Below are 24,573 nucleotides of genomic sequence, written 5' to 3' on the forward strand. Positions count from 1 at the left end.
ACCTCAACCTATTGACTCAGATACACTGAGAAACTCGCTAGTATCTGAGTCCCGGAAAACTGTCAGACACTGTCAGCAGCCCTGGTCCCAAAGTGACAAGAAGCAAACAGCCAGTAAATGATTCTGAATTAAGCCTATCTGAGTTAAGGTGGGGTAGTCAGTTTTGACACTGTTATGAAAAAAATACAGCCTGATTTTTGTTCAAACGCACCAAATTTACTGCCTACATTCTCATTAACTACTGTCAAGGGAAAAGCAGATCGACAAGATAAATTATGAAAAAATTACTTTTAATGTACAAAAAGACTTATTTACAAGTTGAGCGTGTCATCTCAATTTATAGCATGTAGAAAAAGCTAAAAATGTTTGGCAATATAAATTTGGCTGGACGATTCACCCACAGTATATTCAGGAATGGCGATGTCTACACAAAATAGATACAGATAGCGAGTGGGAAGGTCAGGGTCTATGTCAGGCAATGGGCCCACACCACTCAAGCCGCAGGGCCATGGGCGTGGCCCAGAGCTGTCACTTGGAGTTGGTCTTATCTCTGGATTGTAAACAGAGGTGTCTGTTGCCCTGGGACACAGAGGGTCCAGACTCTGCCGTGAAGTTCCTCACTGAAGGAAGCTCTGAGTGGTGAGGTTTGGTTTGGCAAAGTTCCTATGAATTCAAAGGGAGAAGTTTCGGATGGGACGTGCACACGTGCGTGGTGGGGACCAGGCATGGGTTCATCCTGCAACGGGCTCTGGACTGATTCTTCTTGAAGTCAGTTTCCACATGCCATTTCTTATTTGGGGCCAGGCATGACTGAACGAGAACATTCAATTAATAGTTTCTCCAAGTCCAAGAATCAATCCCTTGACCCTCCCACCTGGTCACAAACACCATGCTTGCCATCTGTCCACCGCCAAATAACCTGGAGAGGGAGGGTAGGGGTCAGGGGATCAGAAAGTACTGAGGCTGCACACGGTGGCTCGGTGTAGCCTGCTGGCCACCCAGCATGGCGTGGAGGGGCCCTAGACTCTTCCATGTGAGGGCGGTCAGATAGTGCACTGGAGAAATAGGACCAGGTAAACATGTGACTTCCTCTTCCCAGGGAAGGCCTCTTTCACCTAGAGGCTCCGTCCATCCCTAGCCCACAGCAACCCAAGGTATATAGACACAAGTGTTCGACCCAGCAGGGGCTTTTACTGTACACTTCAGAATACTGTAAACAGGCCAGGAGAGGCCTCAGGGAAACTTCTGGGCTTGCCCAAGTAGCACCCTGCTTATATCCGTTTTTCATCCTTCTCCACGCAGGAAGTCTGCTGGTCCCACTCTGCCTAAGGGAATGAAGAAGCTCCATGGCATCCCAGGGATGCACCTCTCTCCTCTGTGGCAAGCAACCATGGCGGGCTTCATGGAAGAATCCAGGGGAGGCAGCAATCCCTTTTCCCTTGCGGGCGGCAGAATGGTAACCCGGAACCCCCCCCCCCCCCCCCCCCCCCCCCCCGTCTTCTCAGAGCAGAGCATCCAGCACGGTTGTCAGACTCAAACCCAAGCGTGGTTTCCCTTTTCTCTTTGGGCATGCACTTAGAAAGCCCTTGGCCAACGTGCTCTCTCATTAGCAGAATGACAGAGGCAAAGAAGCCAGAACCTTGTAATCTCATAAACACCAAAGGCTGGCAAGCATCCTGTAAACGGGGTTCTTTCTGCATAAGACTTTTTCAGTGTTCTGAAAAATAGGCCAAGCAGCGGAGAGGACGCCCCTGAATCTTTTCTTAAAATATTTGCAAGTCTGAACCAGCCATTGCCCAACCCCTCTCAGGCCTAATTAACACTTTTTTTGGACAAAGTGAACAGATTAGACCCTCCGAGAAGCTAATGTTGCTCAGGTCTGCTGGCTCCTGGCCTTAGGTCATCATATTTAAAAACTTGTTCTCTTCAGCCAGGCTGGTAAGCATGGAGCTCATGTCCCCAACAGCCATGTTGCTGATGCCTGCAGGGATGGAGGGCAGGGTCAAGGAATTCCGGGGTGTGGTGAGCCGTGAGGAATTCTGGGAGAGATTTTGGAGAAGGGTGGGGCTCAGTGCACCAGAGAACAAACTCGAGTGATCACCATCATCCATGATGGCATCAAAGTCAATCTGGGGGGGCTCCAGGAGCTGGGAATCCACAGTGCTGGTCACCTGGTTGACCCCTGGTGAAGACAGGGGCTGGATATTGTCTGAGCAAGCTTGTGGTTGTGGTGGCTGGGGCTGCATGGCTGGGCAGCCTCCGTTCTGTTCATACATGTGAATTTGGCCATAGTAGTAGAGTGTGTTCTGGTCCTGTGACTGCCCTGTGTCCTGAGATGGCTGAGGAGCCAGGGACACCATGGTCCCTGCTGTTCCCTTGGGCATAGCTTCCGCCGTCTCTTGGTTGGCTGATGTGACCATGGTCCTGGCATATAACTGCTGTTGCCCGGCACGTACTCCCCGGTGACGGCTAGCAGTGTTGGGCTCTAGGGGTGGTCGAGGCTGCATGAGACCAAAGCCCATGTTTTGTTGGGACTCCATGAAGCTGGGCTGATGGGACGGCACAAGACTGGAGGCCTGCTGATAGCCATCCTGTTGGGGATAGCTCAGGACTGGGTGAGGTTGTGACACCCCAGGCAGGGATGAGCTGGGAACCCCGAGCTCCCGTTGATGGCCACCCATGATGGTAGCACTGGGGACGGCTTCCATTTGCTGAGGGAGTCCCAGGTGGCTGGGTTTGGCAGTCATATTGCTGCAGGAAGGGGAGAACTGGTTCAGGGCTCCACTGACAATGTTTGAGCTTGGCTGCGGGTGGGCGCGGCTGTAGTTGGCCTGAGGACTCAAGGCAGTGGTCATGCTCAGGCACTGACCCCCTGTGGCTAGCTGTCGAGGCTGCTGTGTGTAGCTCCCTCGGGGTGCAGAGGGGGCTCCTCGGAGCTGTAGGTGTGGTTGGGTGCTGTCGAGACCCCCAGAGCTGGCCTGCAGAGCTTGCGGACTATATCCTGGATACTGGCCGAAGGCTGGCTTCTGTTGAACCACAGCCAGGTTGCTATGAGGGAAAGGAGGTGGCTTCACCTGAGTGGGTAAGGCATCCACCGTGCCAGAACTCACTTCATTCCACTGAACTGGCATGTTGCTCTTATTGAGGTTGGAGGAGGGGCTGTAGCTCAGCTGGCAGCCCCCCAGCCCAGGAACAGAAGGGCCCACGTTGGAGTCGGCAGCTGCTAGCCTGCGGTGGCCTTGCAGGCCAGGACTGGGCAGTTTAGCGTTCTCAGGGAAGCCAGTGCTTTCTGTGGGATATACCTGCCGTGTACTGTCATCCAAGGTACCACTGGTGTGAGCCTTGATGTACTGTACCACATCGTCCGGCAGCACCAGCTCATCCTCCACCAGGCCCAGGTCGGATTCGAGCCCTGTACCATCTACCCCTGCAGCCATGGCCTCCATCACCACGTTCTCACTGATGCTAGGAGGTCTGGGGGAGTAGGCACTGCGGGTCAGGTTGCCATCCATGCTGGGGTGGCTCTGGAGATGCAGGCCTCGGCGGTCGGTGCAGGGTGGCAGTGAACCTGGATTCATATTGTGGGTGCTGTGGAAACGCTGCACACGAGGCAGAACGAGTGGGTCAGGTCGCCGCACAGGGTCGCTGGCCCGTCGCATGCTGTTGCCTGGCCCCTCGTGGGGGAAGGCAGGAGCCGCACCTATGTAGCCATGGCTATGACCATGGCTGTAGGTAGGCCCATCGCTGCCACGCCGTGGCCCCAGTGGATGTGGGCAGGTGCCAGGCAGTGCGCGCTCGGGAGCATCTAGCAACGCTAGGCGGGTACGAAGGCTTACACGCTCGAGGCCCGGCAGTGGCGTAGGCGGTGGTCCACCTGTGGCCGCCGCGTATTTGGCACGCAGACTGTACTGCTGCGCAGGGGTGAGATTGAGCAACCCCGGGCCACCACCGCTGCACTGGCTGGCCTCACTGGAGCGCCGGGAGGCATCTGTGGAGATGGGGTCATAGGAGTCTGCTGAGCTGGCATTGTGCGGGCGGCTGGCACCCAGTGGTGAGGCCTCACTGGAGCGCCGGCTGGAGAAGTACGGGGAGATGCCAGAGGAGCGGCGGCTCACGGTGTAGGCGGAGCTCACGGTGCTGGTGGAGCTGTCCCTCCGTTCCTGCAGCTGGCTCAGCATCGTCACTTCCGTCAGCTCTGGCAGCCGCTGATTGGGCAGCAGTCCCGCTGGCCCACCGCCCCCAGTGCTGTTAAAGCTTTCCAAGACAGAACCTAAGAAGAAGAGAGGGGTCACAGGGAGAGGCCAAGGGCTGTGCTCTGCGGAGCACAGGCTCGCCACTTCCCACAACCAAAAGACCACCTACACCCCGTCCCTGGTAACCAGTCCCTCTTCTACCCATGTCCCTTGACCAGACTGAGCCTGGAGCCCTAACACAAGGCGACACATTCAATCGGAGTAGAATTCTGGATCTAAGAAGGGAAGGAGGAAGCTGGATGAGATGGGACATTTAATTTCAGCACTTGGGAGGCAGAGGCAGGCAGATTTCCGAGTTCGAAGCCAGCTTGGTCTACAGAGTGAGTTCTAGGACAGCCAGGGCTACACAGAGAAACTTCCCCAGTTTCCCTAGATGTGTATAAAATGCACCTGTACAGAGTATGGGGTTACTGATAGCCCAGCTCAGGAGGGCCCAGGCCCATAGTCCCTATGTCTCCTGACATGGAGATTTCTTTTCTTTTCTTTTCTTTTTTTTCTTGAAGTATCCAGGTAGGCATGTAACCAAAGACAACCTTGAACTTCTGATACCTCCTGCCTCTACCTCCTGAGTGATGGGGTTACAAGTGTGCAGCACCATGCACCGTTGGCCTGGTGCTAAGCATTGAACTCAGGGCCATGTGCACACTAGGCAAGCACTTCACCAACTGAGCTGCACCTCCAGCCCTTGCTTATTTGATTATTTATTTGTACTTTCAGGCAGGGACTTCCTATGCTCTATAGGCTGATCTTAAGAGTAGGCAGACAAGGGCTGGAGAGATGGCTCAGTGGTTAAGAGCACCGCCTGCTCTTCCAAAGGTCCTGAGTTCAATTCCCAGCAACCACATGGTGGGTCACAAGCATCTATGAAGCAGCCAAGTGCGTGGAAAGCTTAGCAACCGGGCTTCCCTTGATTCACACTGCGCATGCTCCCAGAGCACCTCCATGTTTGGAGCTTGCATCTGCACTGATCTCCAGCCATAACCCTTCTCCAAACAAAAGAACCTGGTCACTTAGACCTCTATTGACCTCTACTCCCTACCAACCCTTAGCAACCGTGAGTGGCCAAACACACAACCTACAACTAGGGAACCAGGCTGATTCAGCCTGAACTTGTTTGGGGTGCATGTGCACTACGGAAAACTATGTCCTTTGAGTGAACTTTTAGGGACCCCCCCCATTTATCACATAATACGCATATATCATTGGGTGTGCATATGGTTAAAATCAGGACATGCCCAATGAACTAAGACTTACATAATCTATGCCTGCCAATCAAACCCAAAAGACCATCTACACCTTGGCCCCAGCAGCCTGTTCCTCTTCTTCCTAGAGTTCCTATCGGAAGTTCAGGGCGATGACCAGGAACTCCTGAGCTCGTGAACTGGCCTGTATTCATGCTGCAGTTCTGAATAAGACTTTTCTCTCTTGCTGTTTTCGTGGGCTCCTTCAGTTCTTTGATTGAATAAGGCGACAAGAACCTGCAACCTTCTGATCTGTCTCATGTGGGCAGCCAGTCAGACTGTGTGTGGTGCCTCGAGGAAACAGCCCCAGGCTCTCTCCTACCTGGCCTATTAAGCCCCGGGGGCGGATGGGGGGCTCACTTACCATTCGCTGGGAGGGGAGGCAGCTTGGTGTTGCGGGTGTGTGGAGCTGGGCCGGCCCACGAGCAGGAATCCTTGAGTGACTTGAGCTTCTCTCTCTTCAGCTGCTCAAAGCGATGCATGGTGGTCATGTGTTTGCGCAGGTGCAGGCCACCGGTGGAGGGGGCAGCCAGGGCTGAGGTGTCAGCTCCTGGAGACGTGTCATCCAGTGCCGTCAGGTCTCCCAGACTCCCGGGCCCTGTCCCTGGCATCTCCACGCCACTGTCATTGTTGGGGGCACTGCCCAGGGGAGAGGGCTCACTGCTGCATGATGACTGGGCCCCGGGGCTGGACTGACACAGCTGTAGGGACAAGGTAGAAGGCACAGGCTCAGAGGGTGTGAGAGGTCACCTGGTCCTGTGACGTTCCCACACTCACACCATGCTGAGCATGCTTGGGCAGGGACACGAGGAAGCAGGGAACTACTTTGAAGAGGCACTTGCAACCCATCCTTTGTGTACCTGCGTGAGATGGTTAAGTCTAACCTTGGCCCTCTTCCCCAACTATGAGATTGACCCAAATTGCCTTCTATGTACCAAGGACTTGTCCTATGGTAGGGAGAAGGTGACTAAGTTTACCCAGAAACAAAAGTATTACCCAAAAAGCAGGACCACAGTCCTGCTGATGTGTCCACAGTGCAGTGAGGAATAACAGAGCTGTGATGGCTTATTGGCCAGCTGCCGTCTATTGCACAGCGGTGACGAAGGGAAAGAATGGTAGGTGCAGGGGGCGAGGTGGTGTGCCCAATGTCTTAGTGGTTAATTGAATGTGGAAAGACCTGCGCTGAATGTGGTGGCACCACGTCATGGGCTGTGTGTGACCTGAGCTGTCTAAGAGAGAGGCTGAGTGACAGGAATGCATTCTTTGCTATTGACTCTGTTTTTGTGTGTGTGTGTGTGTGTGTGTGTGTTTGTGTGTGTGTGTGTGTGTGTTGTCTCGAGATGCTGGAGTTCCTGCCTTGATTTCCCAAAAATGGCCGGTAGGGATGTGGAATTGTAATGCAAATCCTCTCCTCACACCCATCCTCCCTTGCCTTTTGTCAGCGTTACTTGTCACAGCAACAATACTTGGCTCTCCCTCTGGGCTGGCACAGGGTAGGCAAACAGATCAAGAGCGCCACAGAACTACAGCATCCGGTGTTGCCTGAGACCTGAGCAGGGCAGCAAATCTGGATGCAGTAGTTTGAGGCTCATTTCTGGGTCAAATGATGTCCCTGTCCCCGCCTCTTCCTTGGGAAGATGCAATAACCCTACCCCACCCAGTTTAAGGGAGATGCTCCTGACAAGCAGGCTATCCCAGGTCTTCACCATGTTGCCCTCCACAGTTCTTTGCTCCATCTAGTCTAGACTTAACCCCTGCCCTCCCTCAATCTCCTCACCTCACCCCACCCCTACCTTCCCTTGCTATGGATCCGCTCCTCTCCACACCAGTCAGCCTCATTCTTGCTGCCTCCCTCTACCTATTCACCCGGTGCTACCCGATCACCTGCCTCTCCAGAAGCCAGTTCAATCTCTGCCCAGCTAGGGCCACTGAAACAGCACCCCAGCCCACCCTCTCACCCTGGGCATTCCCATCCCCCCAACCCCAGTCCTCTGCTCACCTCAGTAGCGTCTATCCTTAGGGGAGGTACAGTTGGGAAAAAGAGGCGGAGACAAAGAACAGGTGGTTAGAACAAAAGGAGAGGAGGCTAGAGTGGGGGAGGACACAGACAGGGACAGATGGATGGGACCCACAGTGGCACCAGGGTACCGGAGGCAAACACATCCTGTGCGGGGCCAGCATGGAGGAAGGGCACTCCCCCAGCCCAGCCTCAGTTGCCCAGCAGGAGCTGGGTCAGAGAAGGGGAATGAAACAAGACAGAATTCATGAGGAGTGCCAGGTGACAAAGGAGGAAAGCTGAGTTGGAGAAAGATGGGGCGCCATTTTGTTCTGAGAAGGGGTTGCTCTAACAGAACCCTCAAAAGAGGCTGGGCTTCTGGGCCTCGCGCGGAGCTGGGGAACTGCCCTCTGCCAGCTCAGCACCCGGCTCTGTCTTACCCCGGAGCTCTCTGTCTTGATGGCTTTGATGTGCAGGCAGTCCTCCACAGTGTGGCTGGTGCTACTGGCCTCCACAGTGCTGTCCTCGGGTCCCCGGCCACCTGGCTCAGTGCTGGCCTCGTTGTCCCCATTCTCCTTGAGCAGTGGAGCACGAAGGTGCACATCGTTGCGTTGTTTCTTGGTGACGTGGGCGTCTGGCCCATGGACGGTCTTCACGTGCTTGCGGAGCGAGCTGGGGTCTGTGTACCTCTTGGTGCAGCCTGGGATCTTGCAGATGTAGGGTTTCTAGGAAGAGAGCCAGGCCTGGGTTATGGGCAGGGACTCAAGGGAAAACTCTGAATGGGTGCAATAGCTCTTCTGAAGCCATGCCATGGTCTCTGGCAGCCCTGGCTGGCACGGGGGATGGATGTTCTACCTCGTTCACAGTGCACCAGGCCAAGTCCACAGGAGCCCGGCCTCCCAATCTGCCTGTGTACTACCCTTGCATGCAGAGGAACTACAGTGTCAAAAGAACTCTTGCCACAAGAAGCTGGTGACACGGATGATCAGAAAGAGTGTGGGAAAGACTCATGTCTTTCCAGGGCAGAGATGCGAATCTCATACGAACATCTTGTCTTTGTCCTAGGCGCTTGCACACACTTAAATTCTCAGATACAAACCATTTTATATATATGTATATATGTATGTATGTATGTATGTGTATATATACACCAACCCTGCACATATCTTCACACACATATAACATACATACACACACCTATACACAAATATAGACCACCCTCACTCATATCTACATAAACATGGATATACTTACAAACCCACACTTGGTCCCACATGCACTCCATATATGCATCCCACCATGCACATACAACTGCACACACACTTGTAAATAACTCCATCTGTATATATATGCACTCCCATATATATGAGCATAAAATACTGATACACGTGAACACCTTACATCTACACACAGACATATCTGCACCCCCCTCACTCACATATACACATACATATACACTTGTATATACATACACTATTTGTGCTAAGTTTCCAATCAATATATATATATATATATATGTAACATACATTACTCCACGTCTATACATATGCATATAAACATACACATGCCCCACATCATGTATGTATGTATGTGTACGCATGTATGCATGTATGTGTGTGCGCGCGCACACACACACACACACACACACTCATCCGTACTCCTCCCTAAGGCTGACTTTAGTCTGAAGAAATACCAAGAGGCTCAGAGGCCGTTGGAAATGCATCTAAGTTGTTAGAAATACTCTTTCTTCCAGGGCTGGAGAGATGGATCAGTGGTTTAGGGGACTTGCTGTTCTTGCAGAGGACCTGGGTTCAGTTCTTAGTATCAACATGGTGGCTCATAACCATTTCTAACTCCAGTTCCAGGAGATCTGACCCTCCTCTTCTGGCTGGGCACATTCATGATGCAAAATATTTATATATATATATATATATATATATAAAGACAAGGAAACTGAGGTACAGAGAGTGTCAGTGTGCCATGGAACTTTAGGGCGCATCTGCTGTTTTGGGGGATAGGCTATGGTAGATAGAGGGAGGCCTGCTGGCATGCAGGGCTTGAGTAAGGTGAGCGGCTGGTAGGGGAGGGGCACTGGAGTACTGTTTGTGCTCCATCTGTTTAGAATCCTGTGGGAAGAGCATCTCACTGAGGTTGTCTGTTTAGGCTTGGCCTGTGGGCATGTTCCTGGGGAATTGTTTTAATTAAGCTGATTGATATGGGAAGACCCAGCCCACTGTGGGCAAAACATTCCCTAGGCAGGACAGGAGAAAACGGAGCTGAGTACAAGCAATCAAGCAAGTAAGCATGCGCACACACATTCGTTTTGCTCTTGGACTGTGAATGTGACATGACTAGTTGAGGTTCCTGAGCTGACTTCCCCACATTAGACTGTACCCTGGAATTGTAAGTTGAAATGAGTCCCTTTCTCTCCAGGTTGTATTTTGTCAGGGTATTTTACCACGACAATAGAGATGAGACTAGAACACAGCCATGCACCAGTCCAGGGCCAGTGCATTTACAAACGTGTCAGGGCCTCTGCATGCGTCTCTGCACAGGCCAGGCCTGAGTACCTCGTTGGAGTGGGTGCGGTTCTGGTGCTTGGCACGGTCCGAGGCGTTGGAGAAGGCCTTGTTGCAGCCCTCGTGCTCGCACACGTATGGCTTCTCCCCTGTGTGGGACCGCAGGTGCGTCTTCAGGTTCTCCAGGCGAGAGTAGGCCTTCAAGCAGCCTTCGAACTGGAAGGAGGCGGACAGGTCAGAAAGGACACACTCCAGGTGCAACTCGGGCAGCTGGACACGGGCTCTCCTGCACCTGCCTCCCTACCCTCTCCTGTGGCACTCAGTTCCACTTGTGTGCCCCAAAGTGTGTGTTTTACTAATGACAGCTACTCTTTCCTCTAGAAAACCCTGAAAGGGCTGATGGTGTAAAACTAGAACTCAGATATATCAAAGACCTTGATAGAAGAGCTCCACTCTGAAATGCATGAACATGTGTGTATGTGTGATATTTACCTAAACAAAAGCACATATTTGTAAGTTGCCCAATTTGTCACTGTTTTATACTCCTGTCGGCAGTATAGGAGGGCTCTGATTTCTCCATTGTGCAGCTCTTAATTTTAACTGTCCTCTGTTTGCTTTGAAAGACTTACTTACTTTTTATTTTATGTGTATGGGTGTTTTGTTTGTACGGATGTCTGCACACCACATGTGTGCCTGGCGTCGAAAGAGCCAGAAGAAGGTATTGGATCCTCTGGACCTGGAGCTACAGCTGGACGGAAGCCACCATGCTGGTGCCAGGGATTGAACCTGGGTCCTCAAGGAAGAGAAATGAGTACTCTGAAATGCCGAGCCATCTCTCTAGTTCCTGTTTTGATTTGTTTTTTTTTTTTTTTTTTTTTTAGACAGGATCTCGTGTAGCCAGGCTGGCCTCAATCCCACTGTGTAGCTAGGAATGGCCGTGAGCTTCTGATACTCTGTTTCCGTGTCCCGGGTGTCGGGGTTATAGGCACGCTCACACACTTGGCCTGTGTGTTACTGGGGATGGAAGGCAGGACCTGGTGCGTGCCAGGGGAGCACCATTAGCAGCTGAGCTATTTTTTATCCCCTACACCTGCCAAACTCTTAGACCAAAGCAGGAGGGACCGTGGGGGTAAGGAATCACTTCTTAGACACAACAGCTAAAAACTGGATTTCCCTAAACTAAGCTTTTGTGCATCAAAGGAAATTACCAAGAAAATGAAGACAATACACAGAATTGGGGGGGGGGGAAGTATTTGTAAACTGTATGTTTGGTAATGATCTAGAACCTAGTTACAAAAAGAATTCTTGTAACCAAGCAATAAAATGGCAATAGTGTTTCCCAAAGAAGATGTACAAATAGTGACTGTGGGAGATGGCTGGATGGGTAAAGGTGCTCGCTGCTAACCCTGATGCCCGGAACACCATCTCAGGGACCCACATGCTGGAAGGAGAAAGGGTTCTGGCAAGCTGTTCTCTGACTTCCACGCATGTCTCTCCCCTGCCACACAAACAAATGTGGTTAACATGTTTTTAAATGCACAAGTAGTCGGTTTGATGTCATTCGTCCTTAGGAAGCACCAACTGAACCCACAGGAGGGGCTTGGGGGACAGGGCTCGCTCTTGACCGAGTCCCAGGAGGCTCACCGTGCACTTGTGCGGCTTCTCACCCGTGTGCCTGCGCATGTGCACAACCAACATGTACTGGGCCTTGAAGGGCTTCTGCTCCCGGGTGCAGGCCTGCCAGCGGCACACAAACTCCTTCTTCTCCCCGTGGATGTGCTCATTGTTGATGTGCTGTGGGGAGGTAAGTCAAAGGTGCTGGGTATGAGTCCAAGACCCGGTGCAGGATATTCCATCACACTGTGAACCCGGAGACCGAGTGCTGGAAAAACCTGTTTCTAACTGTGGTGTGGCTCAGCCCTAGCTTTCTGTAAACAGGATTAAATAAAGTCAACCACAGGCCAAAAGAGGCAGAGCAAGCAACCAGTTGACAGGGAGTGAACATAGGAAAAAAACATCCAGAGGGAAAAGAACTCTGGAGGATGGATAGAGAGGTCCAGGATGTAGGAAGGAGGGACATTCAGCTTGAGGGGTTTTTAAGACAGTGCAGAGAAGGGGCCTTTTCCTTCTGGGACATTGGCTCAGTAGTGACGTCAGCTGGGTGCTTTCTCTGTCTCTCGGGGCTAGCAGGCTTTCACTCCAGCATCTGGCTCCTGAGTCTTTATTGGTAAAATCGAACTTTGGGAATTTTGTTTAAAAACAACGACCTCCCTGGGCCCTGAGAATGCTGCTCACTCTACTCAGCTGGGCCATCCTGTGTGCAGAGCCCTCCCACACACCACTTCCTGCTCTCAGTGGACCATCGCCCCATCCCAGAGCCTTGACCTAAGACATACAGAGCACTTACCTTGGTAAGGATCACTGCAGTAGTCTGTGTGTGTGTGTGTGTGTGTGTGTGTGTGTGTGTGTGTGTGTGCACGTGCACATTCACATGCACAAACATGCATGCACAAGTAGGAGTGTATGTGTATTCTTATATGTGTGCATGGTGTCCGTGTGGGTTGGGGGCTGAGGACACCACCTTCCACCTTGTTCTCTCGTGTTTGCTGCTGCTGCATATGCCAGGCACTGGCCCAGGAGCATCTAGAGATTCTCCTGTCTCCACCTCTCCTCTCTCTGTGGCATCCCTGGGATTACAGATGCCTCCTACCACGCCTCACTTTTATGTGGGTTCCGAGGATTCGAACTTGGATCCTCATGCTTGTGCATTGAGCCACCTCCTCCACCTTCAATTGCCACTGGTAACTGTCACCCTGGAGACTTGAGAGCCCCCCCCTGCACAGAGCCTCCCCCTTCCAGAGGATTAGATTGCAAACATTTGACCTAATCAATAGATAGACAGGATGATGGCGCTGATGAACGGAACTGGGACCTTGAAAAGAAAGTAGGTCTGGAGCGGGCTGGGGTAAGGTGGAGTGAGCATATCCTATATCTGCCCCAGCCCCTGTCTCTAAGCCTTTGATCTGCTTCCTAGGTAGACAGCTCTGCTCCACTAAGGCTATGGAGCCAAGTGACCTGTGACTGAACTCTCTGAAACTGTGAGCCAAAGTAGACTGGGGTGGGTCTACTCCCCTGTATAAGCTGGGTCTCTCAGGTGGTTGGTTACAGGCTACTCACACATAACCAATACGCCACTCATTCCCCTGACTTCCCCACAGCAGGGCAGAAGTACCCGAAATAAAAGGGACAGGCAGAAGAGCCTCTCACTGTCTGATAATCAGGAATTCCAACATTATTAGCAGTTGCTGTGAGGGCTGTTGGCATGGAGATAATACTTTCAAATGAAAAAGTTTAACATACCAACAAACTATGTTTATCTCTGAGCCTACATGGCCTTGAATACGGCCTTATTCCTCTCCTAGGTATTTTCTGGAACCCTCATAAAGAGTCTGCAATGAAGATACATGGACTTCCTGTGCAGCCCTGTGAACAGCTGGAGACATCAGGAGCGGGATCTGCCTATGAGCTCACTCGGGCTACACAGCCACCATGACAGTATTCATCGCCAACTTCGCAGGGTCTAGAATCACCAGAGAGACAGACCCCTGGGAAGGCCTGCAGGATGCTACTGTGGCTGTGTTGAGGCATGACCTGCCCACTGGTTAGGCCATTCCTCTCCCGGGAGCCTGGACTGTATAAGCGGTGCATAGAGCAGCAATGTGCATTCCTTGGTCTGTTTCCTCAAGGTGAATGCCAATGTGACCACCGGCCACCTGGACTTTCCTGATGCTAAGGATCACATCCTGAACTGTGAGAGCTAAAGCAAATCTTTTTTCCCCCCTACTTCGGTTGCTTCTTTTGGGGATTTTTATCACAGCAACAGAAAAGCGCCTAAGAAAGCAACACTTTGAGAACGTTACCCGAGTTGTATGCATGGTTATTGTCAAGACAAGTGCTCCTCTCCCCAGAGAAGCCCACCCCAACGTGTGGGGGTGGAGTGCCTTCACCTTTCTTGGTAGCACACTTCTCTTTTTATTAACCTCCATGCTTAAAGTTATGTGAAAACATCTCAAGATACTGCAACTTTGAGGTTGGGGAGAAAGCTCAGTGGGTCTAGGTGCTGCTTCCAGGCCAAACAAACCAGAGTTTGCTTCCCAAGGACCCACATGGTGGAGGGAGAAAACTGAGTTGCCACAGGTTGTCCTCCGGCCTCCACAAGCACCCTGTGGCACATACACAAACATAGACTAACTAAACAAGTACACTATGGATAAATAAACAAACCTCCATCTCTCCTTCTCACCGACTTATCCTGAAACTCTTTACTGTGGTGAAGTCATGAATCTCGGTTTAATCGCAGTGAACGTTTCTCAAATAAACTCCTCGGGGTGCTGAGGTCAGTGGCATGGAGCTGTGTCCCTCCCAGCCCACTCTTCATTCGAGACCCTTGTCACGGCCCATTCTACCAGTGTGTAGAGGGCACTGACCACCCACATGACCTGCAAGAGCATGGGACACCTTCTAACAGTTCCCAGCTGCAGGGAAACCAAGCGCCAGCGCATCATTTTGTTGCGCTCACTTTTTCCAGTTAGCTATCAGGGGCTAGTTGAGGGTCAAGATCGGGGGTGGGTGGGTGTAGGTCAGTGGCAGAATGCTTGTCTAACATGCATGATACCCTGGATCCTTCCAAATGGTTTTGTGTAATGTGTGAATGCGTACACCTTTGTATGTGTGTCTACTTGTGTGTGTAGGTGTGCATGGAGGCCTGAAGTCAGCATGAGGTGTCTTTCTATCTCTCTTCACTTGGATTTTTTTTTTGAAGCAGGGTCTCTCACTGAATCTGTGTTTATAATTCAGCAAGACCAACTGGCCAGTGAGCTTCAGGGATCGCTTTGTCTCTATCTTCCCAGTTATGTGACCATGGTTATAGACCATGGGCCACTGCCCTTGCTACCCATATGGCTGTTAGGGGTCAGAACTCAGGTCTTTAGGCTGTGCATGACATGCGCTTGTCTGACTGAGCCATCTCTCTGGCTCCTCCTCAGAGGCAGCCCACAGAACCGAGTCAAGGCTCAGGTCCTGGCCTACAGGAACATGGTGATGACGGCAATGCTCCTGAGGTGCAAGCACCAGGTCCCGGCTAAGTGTGCAGTGAGGCAGACATACTGATACTCTGGCTTCACGGGGAGGCTACATACAGCCAGACCCTGACCCTTGACTGCGGGCTTTAGGCACAATGCCAGGCTGACCCTGGGGCAAAACAGCCTAGATGAGTGCGTTGGGTCAGCCAAGGACACGGCAACACCGCTGCCTGCCTTCTGCTCCTTTGCGATTTTACAGGGTACTCCTGGGAGATGTAAACTCCCATTCCACAGTCTCTCCCCAGACAAAGACATTTACAGTCTACACAGCTGTCCGGGAATGGAGTGGCAGGCTCGGCAGTTCCTTGTCCTAGAAGATGAAAAGCCACTGGCCTGATGCCCTATGTGCAGCGTGCCCAACTGTCACGCACAGATAACACCACCACGGGAGCAAGTGAAACAGCAGCCCTTTGAACTTGCAGAAAAAAAAAATCTTTTCCTATCAGCCTCCCTCTCCATTCATAAAGGCTTTCAAATGAGAAAAATGCTTCCTGACTACGCCTTTCATTTTTTTCTTATTGGTTTACTTAGCGACAAATTGTTAATAACGGACGGGGCTCTGGCTTGTCATCCATCTTCCCAGAGGAGAGGCAGTGCTAGGCAAAGGCAGGTCCTCTCCGTAGAGCTGTTTGTTCTAGAGCCAGGAAGCTGTGATCCCCTAGGGCCACAGAGAGATCCCTAAAGCAGGTCCCAGGCCAGGTCTCCAGCTAAGGGACTCTGTCTGGCAGGTATTTCCACCTTGGTTTTCTAGGCAGACACTCTCACTGGCCTGGTAAATCAGCGGGCAGGTAAGCGGGCCTGGTAAGTCAGGGTTGGCCTGAGAACCCCAGGCCCACATCTTCCTTGGCCTCCCCATCAGCACTGGGATTAAAGCCCCCTATGCCCCGCACCTTTTAAAAGGGGTTCTTGGGAACTGAAAACCAGGCCTCCCAAGCTCTCTGCCGACTGAGCTGTCTCCCAGCCATGGACAACAACACATCCTTCTAACATTGTCACCTCTGCGCTTTTGCTTGAGCCCTGTTCAAGCCCTGTCCACTCGCCTTTAACTTAAGTGCTCAAACCTGCGATGCTCAGCTCTGATCACTACAGCTCCCCTGTTTACTCCAGAGACATTCAAAGCATAGACTCAAGCCCCGGAAGCACTCAGCCTTACTACACACCTCCTCGTGTGTGTGTGTGTGTGTGTGTGTGTGTGTGTGTGTGTCCTCTTCATTATTCATTTTCCTTATTCTTACACTTCTGTATTTTCTTGGACCTTCATGTACTACATACGTGTTTGGGGTGGGGTAAGGGCACTCTAAGACACCTGGTCACCATACTTCCCCTTGCAAGGGATGGGGCTCCCCGCTTTGAAGCACAGGCCTTGGAAGGCTCTTGGTCCATTGTGGTTGGGGCTCTGCATCCCTAGGCAGCTTACATGCACCAGCTGCTCCTGCGTGTCGTATTCCTTGGTGCAGTCCGCCCAGTGGCAGTTGGTCTCGTAGATGACCACCTCAGCCTCCTGCTTACAGTCATCCCTGTCCAGGTCTTCCTTGAGGTCGGCCAGCTGCTCCTGGGACAAGGGAAGAGCACATCCACATGAGCCGTGCCTGGTCACCTGGTCCTGAGGAGAGCGTGAGATTACACTCAAGAGCTCACACCAGGGACCCCAGGCTGGCACAGGTGTGGATGCACATTCACACATACAGTACAGGTATGCATGTATACACGTGTACACACACACACACACACACACACACACGACCATATACAATGTATGCATCCTTGTGTACACACACAACATATGCACGCAGAGTCACACTCAGTTCAGTCTAAGAAAACCACTTGCTATAGGCAACTGTCCTGGGCCCTTCCTGTTCTCTGGTCACCATGAAGGGTTCTGACCAGCATAAGCCCCTCTCTCTTCCTCATTTGCATAGGAATAAAAAAGGAAGGCCCTTGACTTCTACCTCTGTGGTTTGGTTCCCACTATGGGTATCTGAGGTGAGCCCCACAATCACTGATGATGGAAACACGTTACGTGTGTGTGTGTGTGTGTGTGTGTGTGTGTGTGTTTCCTTCCTGGGCAAAGGAGAAACCCCCAAGTCCTGGCCTTCCAAATGATTTTTTTTCCTAGATTCCTCTTCCTCAGGTGCGTGTGGGTACTCGGCTCACATCACATTGTGACAGTACCACCATCGGTTAAGTACCCCACAGAGAGAACGCGTGCCTCATTCCCCTGCCACAGCCCCAAACTCAGGTCCTTCATTCTTGTACCACAGCCAAGGAGACCGAAGCGCAGGGAGATATGAATTCTCCTTTCCACGGCACATATGGAGTCTGGAGTAGCCTTTGCCTCCACCGCTGGTGCCTCCTTTCTGGTTAGCTTTAATTGTCAACTTAAGAATCACCTGAGAAGGGAGTTCCCAACTGAGGGACTGCCTAGATCAGCTTGGTCAGCTTGCAGGCATGTCTGTAGGTGGCACCATCCCTAAGGCAGGTGGCCCTAAGCTGAAAGCTAGCTAGCTGAGCATGAGCTAGCAGGCCACGCTCCTCCATGATTTCTGCCTTCGTGTTCCTGCCCCCAGTGACAGAGCTGTCCTAGAGTGTAAGGTAATGAATCCTTTTCCCTCCTATTCGATTTTGGTCAGAAAGCCTTAGTATGGTGACATCATGGAATGGAACACTCTTTTGACCATAACTAGGGTTCTGAGGCCATTTGATAGTGAAACCTAAAGGAAAAGACTCAGGTCACAGGGGCCCTGCCTGGAATCAGGGGGCAGGTATAGAAGCCCCAGGGTGGGAGGCAAAGTCCAAGGAGGGCCCATGAAGTCTGTTGAGGACAATCCAGTGTTCAAACAGGTCTGCCAGGCATTCTGGGAGCCAAACCAAGGCCAGAGGCAATGTCACAAAGACTTGCTTTACAGTTCACTTTTTTGGTTTTTTTGGGGTTTTTTTTTTTTTTTTGTTTCGGTTTTGGTATTTCAAGACAGGGGTTTTCTGTGTAGCTCTGGCTGTCCTGGAACTTGCTCTGTAGACTAGGCTGGCCTCGAACTCAGAGACTCTCCTGCCTCCAAGTGGAATACGGGGATAAAAGGCATGCACTACCACGGCCCGGCCATGTTCAACTTATTTTTAAAAACAGCAGGAATGTAAACCTGACTCTCTGAAAGTGCTTCTGGGTTGTGGCTAGAGATCCAGAGTGTTTGCCTAACACACACAGGGTGCCAGGTTTAACTCCCCCGTACTGCAAAACAAAGAAAATAAACAGAAGAAAGAGCCTCCAGAGAAGCAAGAACAGTGCTGGCAAACAGGGCCAAGAACTGGAGTGCCCACTGGCATGGTCACTTAGTGACAGTGAGCTCATCTCAGAAGAGCAGCATTTCCCGTGGTGAGCCACAGACACAGGCCCTCTCTGAGTTTGCACTGGGGCTACAACCTCTTCCAAAAGGGACCCCTGATTCACCACCGTGGGGCCCCCCTCAACAAATGCCCTTGCTCTGCAGAGGACAATGCTATTACTATGTTGAGGTAAGCAAGCTCACGGGCTGCACTGGGCAGGTCAGTCAGGAGAACACCTCACTTCGGGGTAACTAGGAGCTGGGGATTGAGATGAGGCTGTAGGGGAGGCAGGAAGGTCTCCTAACAGCCACAGAGCAACAGCAGCAGAACACCTCGGAATCTCTTCACTGCTCATCCACCACAGACGATGCTCCGATCAGACCAGCAGGCCTGGTGGTGGGCTGCTCCAAGGCCAAGGCAGGAATTCTCCCACTCTGCAATTTGAGGGCTTCAGCAGAGAGCAAAATTACTACTCTATCCCTTCTGCCAAAGGGAGGCAGGCCCTTGCAGGGAACCACACATGGAGTGACACAGAGCCTGCCACTGTGAGGAAACGCCCTCTGCAGTGACTGTGACCAGACTGCCTTCCTGTGCCCCATCCCTTCATTGACAGGGAATTCGTGTAGCCCAAGCCTTGCACACACTGTGCTACCAAGGCTGGCCTGAAATTGCCAGTCCTCCTGCCCCCCACCTCCAGAGCGTGTCGCCGTGCCCAAGGGGCCTTTATGGTTTCTTTCTCTACACATTACTGGTGTACAGGAAGGCCACTGATTTCTGTGTGTTCCTTTTGTATCCTGACATTTTGCTGCATGATTTTATTAGCTCTGAGAGTTTGCTGGCAGAGCCTTTAGGGTCTCATCCATGTATAGGGTCATGTCATCTGCAAATAGGGGTGCTCTGCTTCCTTCCCTTTCTATCTGTATCCCACCTAATGCCTGTCGTATCATCCTGTGCTGACTGAAACTCTAAGAGCTACGCTGAACAAGAGTGGGGAAGGTGGACACCTTCATCTTCCTGACTTTAGATCCCCCCCATTTAGTTGGATGGACGCAACAACATAATCCCAGGAAGGGATTTAATTAATCAGCACCAGAAACACAAATACTGCATCCTTTCTCTCACTTGTGAGTCCTTGACTCTATAGGTAAATAGAGTCGTAAGCTGTACAGATGACATGAGAGCAGTAAGAGCAAAGCCATCAAGGGGGACAGGGTTAGCAAGAAGGGACAGGGACCCAGGATATGTGGAGAATATTCGTGAAATACCCTTACACACTTATATGAAACTGGCCTTATGTAACTTTGTATAATTGTGTGTGTGAGTGTATGAGTGTGTGTGTTACTCTGTGTATGTGTGTGTGTGTGTGTGTGTGTGTGTGTGTGTGTGTGTGTGTGTGTGTTTTCAGGTACACTGCTATGAGTAAGCTGAAGGCCAGAGGCCAGCCTTTGCTGTCATTTCTCATTCTCTGCCCACTATGTTTTATTGAGATAGGGTCTCATTAAACCCAGAGTTTGCTCATACAGCTAGTCTGGTTGACCGGCAAGGCCCAGGGCTCCACCCGTCTCTGCCCCCCCAGCACTGAGATTATAGGTACGTGTCAGCGTGTCCAGCTTTATTACATGGATGCCAAAGACTCAAACTCGGGTCCTCATGCTTGTGTGGCGAGCACTTTACTGACTGAATCATCTTCCCAGTTCCTTGTAAAATGCTCCCGTGCACCCCCAAAAGGCTGTGGGTGCTGGGCAGAAAGATGGCCTCTGAGTAGTTTTCCTAGAGTGTAGGGCAGTAATGAGGCTCTACCCATGGATGGTGAGTGAGACTCCAAGGTGCTTGGCAAGCACCCATCCTGGGGCCCCTCCCTGTCCTCAACATTCCTGCATGTTTATCTTCCCCGGATGTGTGCTGTCCTCATCAATTCCAACACGCACCCCCCTCCCCATGACGGCCAGCCTCGTGGAAACTATGCATCATGTTCAGACTGGCGCTGGTGTCGGTGAGGGGAGAAGAATTTGTCACCAACCCCTCTGTTTGCCTGACAATAAGAGGACCCAATATTTCATGAAAATTAAGTGCCTAGAGCATGCTTGATGGTTTACAGTCTTGATAAAGGATGGGCCAGCAGATGCTGGGAGCCAGGGACTGGAGGGAGGCCCTGAGCATCTGCATCCGTGGTGACTGCAAACTCGGGGGTAACTGGAAGACTGTGCCACTGTGAGGGCGTAGGGTTAGAAGGCTTAAAGCCAAGGCAGCAGTCCCCTGCCCCGAGAGTAGCAATGAGGTCTCCATAGAGGCTGGGCCCCAGCATGCTGGCCCCAGGCCACACTTGTTCCATCCTTTCTCTCCCCACCAGGAATTATCACCCTTCCTCCCACCTGAAGTGACCCAGAAGTTGGCATCCAAGTGTCTGCAAGTCCTCTTCCCCAGGAGCAGCAGTAGTAATGGATACAACGTGAGCAGTGAGCCCCGGGAGAGGGGCAGTCTTGAGGACCAGAGCCACTCAGGGTACTTGAGCAGCACAGACTCAAGGCTGAGGCTGTGAGTATGTGTGGGGGTAACTGCAGCCTGAAGCAAGGTGGAAGGGAAGAAAATGTATGCATTCATTCATTCATTCATTCATTCATTCATTCATTCAGACATTTAGCACATGTAGCAAGGTGGAAGGGTAGAACGTTCATTCGTTTAATCATTTATATTTGATAAAAATGATATATGTGCAGGGTGCTGAGGCAAGAGGATCACAGCTCTGTGAGTTTACCCATACTGACTACCTAAGTTCTGCAGATGGCCATCTATCCACTTACCCATTCCATTTTCCACCCACCCACCCACCCACCCATCCATCCATCCATCCACCCATCCATCCATTCATCCATCCACCTATCTCATCCATTTATCCATCCATCCATCCACCTGTCTATGTATGAATGCACATATCCATCCATCTATCCATCCATCCATCTATTCATCCATCCATCCATCCATTCATCCACCTGTCTATGTATGAATGCACATATCCATCTATCCATCCATCCATCTATTCATCCATCCATCCATCCATCCATCCATCTATTCATTCTATGTATGAATGCACGCATCCACTCATCCATCCACACGCCCGTCCACCCTCCCTCATCCATTCCACACTAAGTGCCCAACAGCCAAGCCAGGAGATCCAGCCGGGTCCCAGCCCAAGGACAGTGGCAGCAGGCAGCAGGTTACCTGTGTCAGTCCTAGTGGGGAGGCTGGCCGCAGGCCCTCAGCCTCAGTCTTGACCTTGCTGCGCTTATGAATGGTGATGGGGTTCACGGTGCTGCTCACAGCCGACTCGCTGCTTGGTTTGCTCTGAGGGAGGAGGCAGAGCACAGTCTGTCACATACGCATAAGGCAGAGGACACCCAAATTCTATCTGGGCTGTGTCTCTGGAGTGTACCCTCACTGTCCATCAGGGAGAGCCCTGTATTTGTGTGTATGTGTAGTACACATGTAATGTGCTGGTTCACAAATGTATATTTACGTGCAAGTACATGCATATAGGCTGAGATCATAGGTTACACCCAAGTGTGTTCCTTAGTCACCCACCTTGTTTTATTGAGGGTAGGACCTGGGATTCCCCAATTAGGCGAGGCTGGCTGGCCAGTAAGCCTGAGAGAGCTATCTTTCTCCACCTCCCTAGAGCTAGGATTACAAGCATGCATCACTATGCCTGGCTTTATTTATTTATTTATTTATTGAGACAGGGTTTTTTTTTTTTTCTGTGTGGCCCTGGCTGCTCTGGAACTCACTATGTAGACCAGGCTAGCCTCGAACTCAGAAATTGCTCCGCCTTTGCCTCCTGAGCGCTGGGATTAAAGGGGTGCACTACCACCTCTGGGCAATGCCTGATGTTTTGAACATGGATACAGGGGATCAAGTTCAGGTCCTCATGCATGCAAAACAAGCTCTTCAACCACCAACTCATCTCCTTAGCTTTCCCTCCCTTCTGAGTCTCTCGGACTGCTCCTCCAACTCAGGGCCAGCAGGGACAGGGGAGCCCAGATACCTTGTTTCATGTGACTCATGCAGTGGTCCCCATGTGGCACAGGACCCTGTGCATGGAAGGGTTTCCTCCATCTCTTTCATGCTTGATTTTTGCATAGGAGACAGACTGGGTGACTGGGGGCTTACCACGGCCCAGGCCAGGGCTTCTGGCCCAGTTTCAGGCCTCACGTGGCCTCTGTCCTAAGAGCAACCAACCAGCCAGGCTAAAGTGCAGAGCTCTCTCCCAGCTTCCTGGGAATAACTGTCCACGGCAGCTGGGTGAGCAGTAATGGCCCACCCATGGTTCCCTGCGCCCACTTACCTGGTTGGCATCATTTAGACAATCGCTGCTATTGCTGCTCAGCTGGGGAGGCATGGTGCTGATGGAGGTGAGAGCCATGGGGCTGCTGGGACAGGAAGGTGGGCGAAGGCTGGATCAGGGGTGGTGTGTGTCCAAAGGCTGAGCCCAGTCCCCGCTGCTGGCTCAGGATCTGCTGGTAGGCCACAGGATTGATGGGGTGGGGGAAGGTGAAAGCTGGGCTGCAATGGAAAACAGAGGAGGAGAGGAGTGTGGCTTCACCGTCAAAGCAACAGTTCCTGACCAGAGAGGACTGTACTCTGAGGCTCAAGATGGCACAGTGCTAATCACACCATGGCTTGTCCTTGCTTTACTGCCCATACCTAGCTCCTGGACCACAACCTTGACCCTGGGCTGGCTGGCTCCTTGCAGGTGCTACATCCCACCTCAATCCCATAGCTGGCCGTTTCTCTGTTCCGACACCTGAGATGCTCTCTCCAAAGCACTGCTGTCTATTTGAACTTCACCTGGCCTTGGACCACTGTGCTTCCTCATTGGTACTGAGCCCTTCAGCCCACACAGTCTTTTCTTCTTTAGCGTCTGCTATACTTACAAGCTGTCATACACTTGCCTGTGAGCCACTTTTTCCTGGCAAGAGATGAGGGAATGCTGGTGGCCTCTGAGGCTCCGCCACCAGAGACATATGGCTTCCTCCTCGTTCCCTGCAGCATCTCCAAAGTGGGAGCTGCTGCCGTGAGGAGGCCCTATGTAGGAGGTCTTGTCCACAGTACGGGGGACATGCTCCTGGAGACAGAGGTCCAGGCCATCCCATAATTGTCAAAAGATGAAGCCTAAATGTCTTAAGGGGAACTCAGAGCTATGTCAGCCTCAAATTCTTTTTTGGGAGCGAGGATTTTAAAACATTTTTTAATTTAAATGTCTGTAGCTATGTGTGTGCAATGCCATGGGGCCTCAAATTCTTGTTCCTCAGTGTGGCTTTAGCTCAGTGTGAGAGCAACTTGTGATGAAGCAGGTACTGTAAGCGACGTACTGTAAGCACCTGTATCCAGCCCTCTCACAAGAACAGGCACACGCTCCAGTCGTGCTAGTTGGGATCCGAGTGCGCAGAAGGTCTAGTGCTGCACAGAATGGAACAAGGGAGAACAGCTTTGATGAGACCACAGGACAACTGTTACTAGTGCTTAGGCTGTGGACCACATCCGTGTCACACCTGGTGTGGCCTTTCATGTTAGTCAGCAACTATATCCTCTGCCATACTAGTGGAATACTAGAAAAGCCATCTCATCAACAACTCTGTGTGTGTGTGTGTGCATGTGTGTGTGTGTGTGTGTATATGTATGGCATTTTTGAGCATTTGTAAATGTAGGTAAGGAATATGCCTTGGGTATACATACGGAAGGCAGAGACAACTTCTGCTATCAGTAACATGTACCATGTAATACTATATTACAGGCTGGCTGGCCGTGGGCTTGCAAGGGCCCTCTTGTTTCTATCTCTATCTCCCCATAGGAATGCTGAGCCACTCCTTGTGTTATGTACCTGGCTCTTGACATGAGCTCTGAGGATTCAAACTCAGGTCCTTATACTCACGTGGCTAGTTTTTGTTTTTGTTTTCCCCATTATGTCATCTCCTTAGCTCCTAAGAAGGCCGCTTTTGACCTTGGCTACCTCTGAGGTCATGGTGGAACCACTGGCGGCAGGCTTACTGTGTAAGGACGTATTCCAGTGTTGGTGTGAACTCCCTGTGTCACTATTGTTTTGTTGTT

The 24,573-nt window shown here is 51.6% G+C and overlaps 1 protein-coding gene across 1 annotated transcript in view; it reads right to left on the reverse strand.

Moving 5' to 3' along the window:
• Positions 1 to 1,895: 1,895 nt before the first annotated feature.
• Positions 1,896 to 24,573, reverse strand: part of Gli2 (GLI family zinc finger 2) — a 227,555-nt gene continuing 204,877 nt past the window's right edge. Inside the window, 9 exon segments of the mRNA XM_051147255.1 lie at positions 1,896 to 4,270; positions 5,859 to 6,195; positions 7,931 to 8,215; positions 10,061 to 10,225; positions 11,654 to 11,803; positions 16,568 to 16,702; positions 21,691 to 21,813; positions 22,811 to 22,891; positions 22,893 to 23,028. Of these exon segments, the coding sequence (XP_051003212.1) occupies positions 1,896 to 4,270; positions 5,859 to 6,195; positions 7,931 to 8,215; positions 10,061 to 10,225; positions 11,654 to 11,803; positions 16,568 to 16,702; positions 21,691 to 21,813; positions 22,811 to 22,891; positions 22,893 to 23,028 (3,787 nt within the window).

The sequence above is a fragment of the Acomys russatus genome, chromosome 6 (assembly GCF_903995435.1).
Source record: "Acomys russatus chromosome 6, mAcoRus1.1, whole genome shotgun sequence".
NCBI lineage: Eukaryota > Metazoa > Chordata > Mammalia > Rodentia > Muridae > Acomys > Acomys russatus.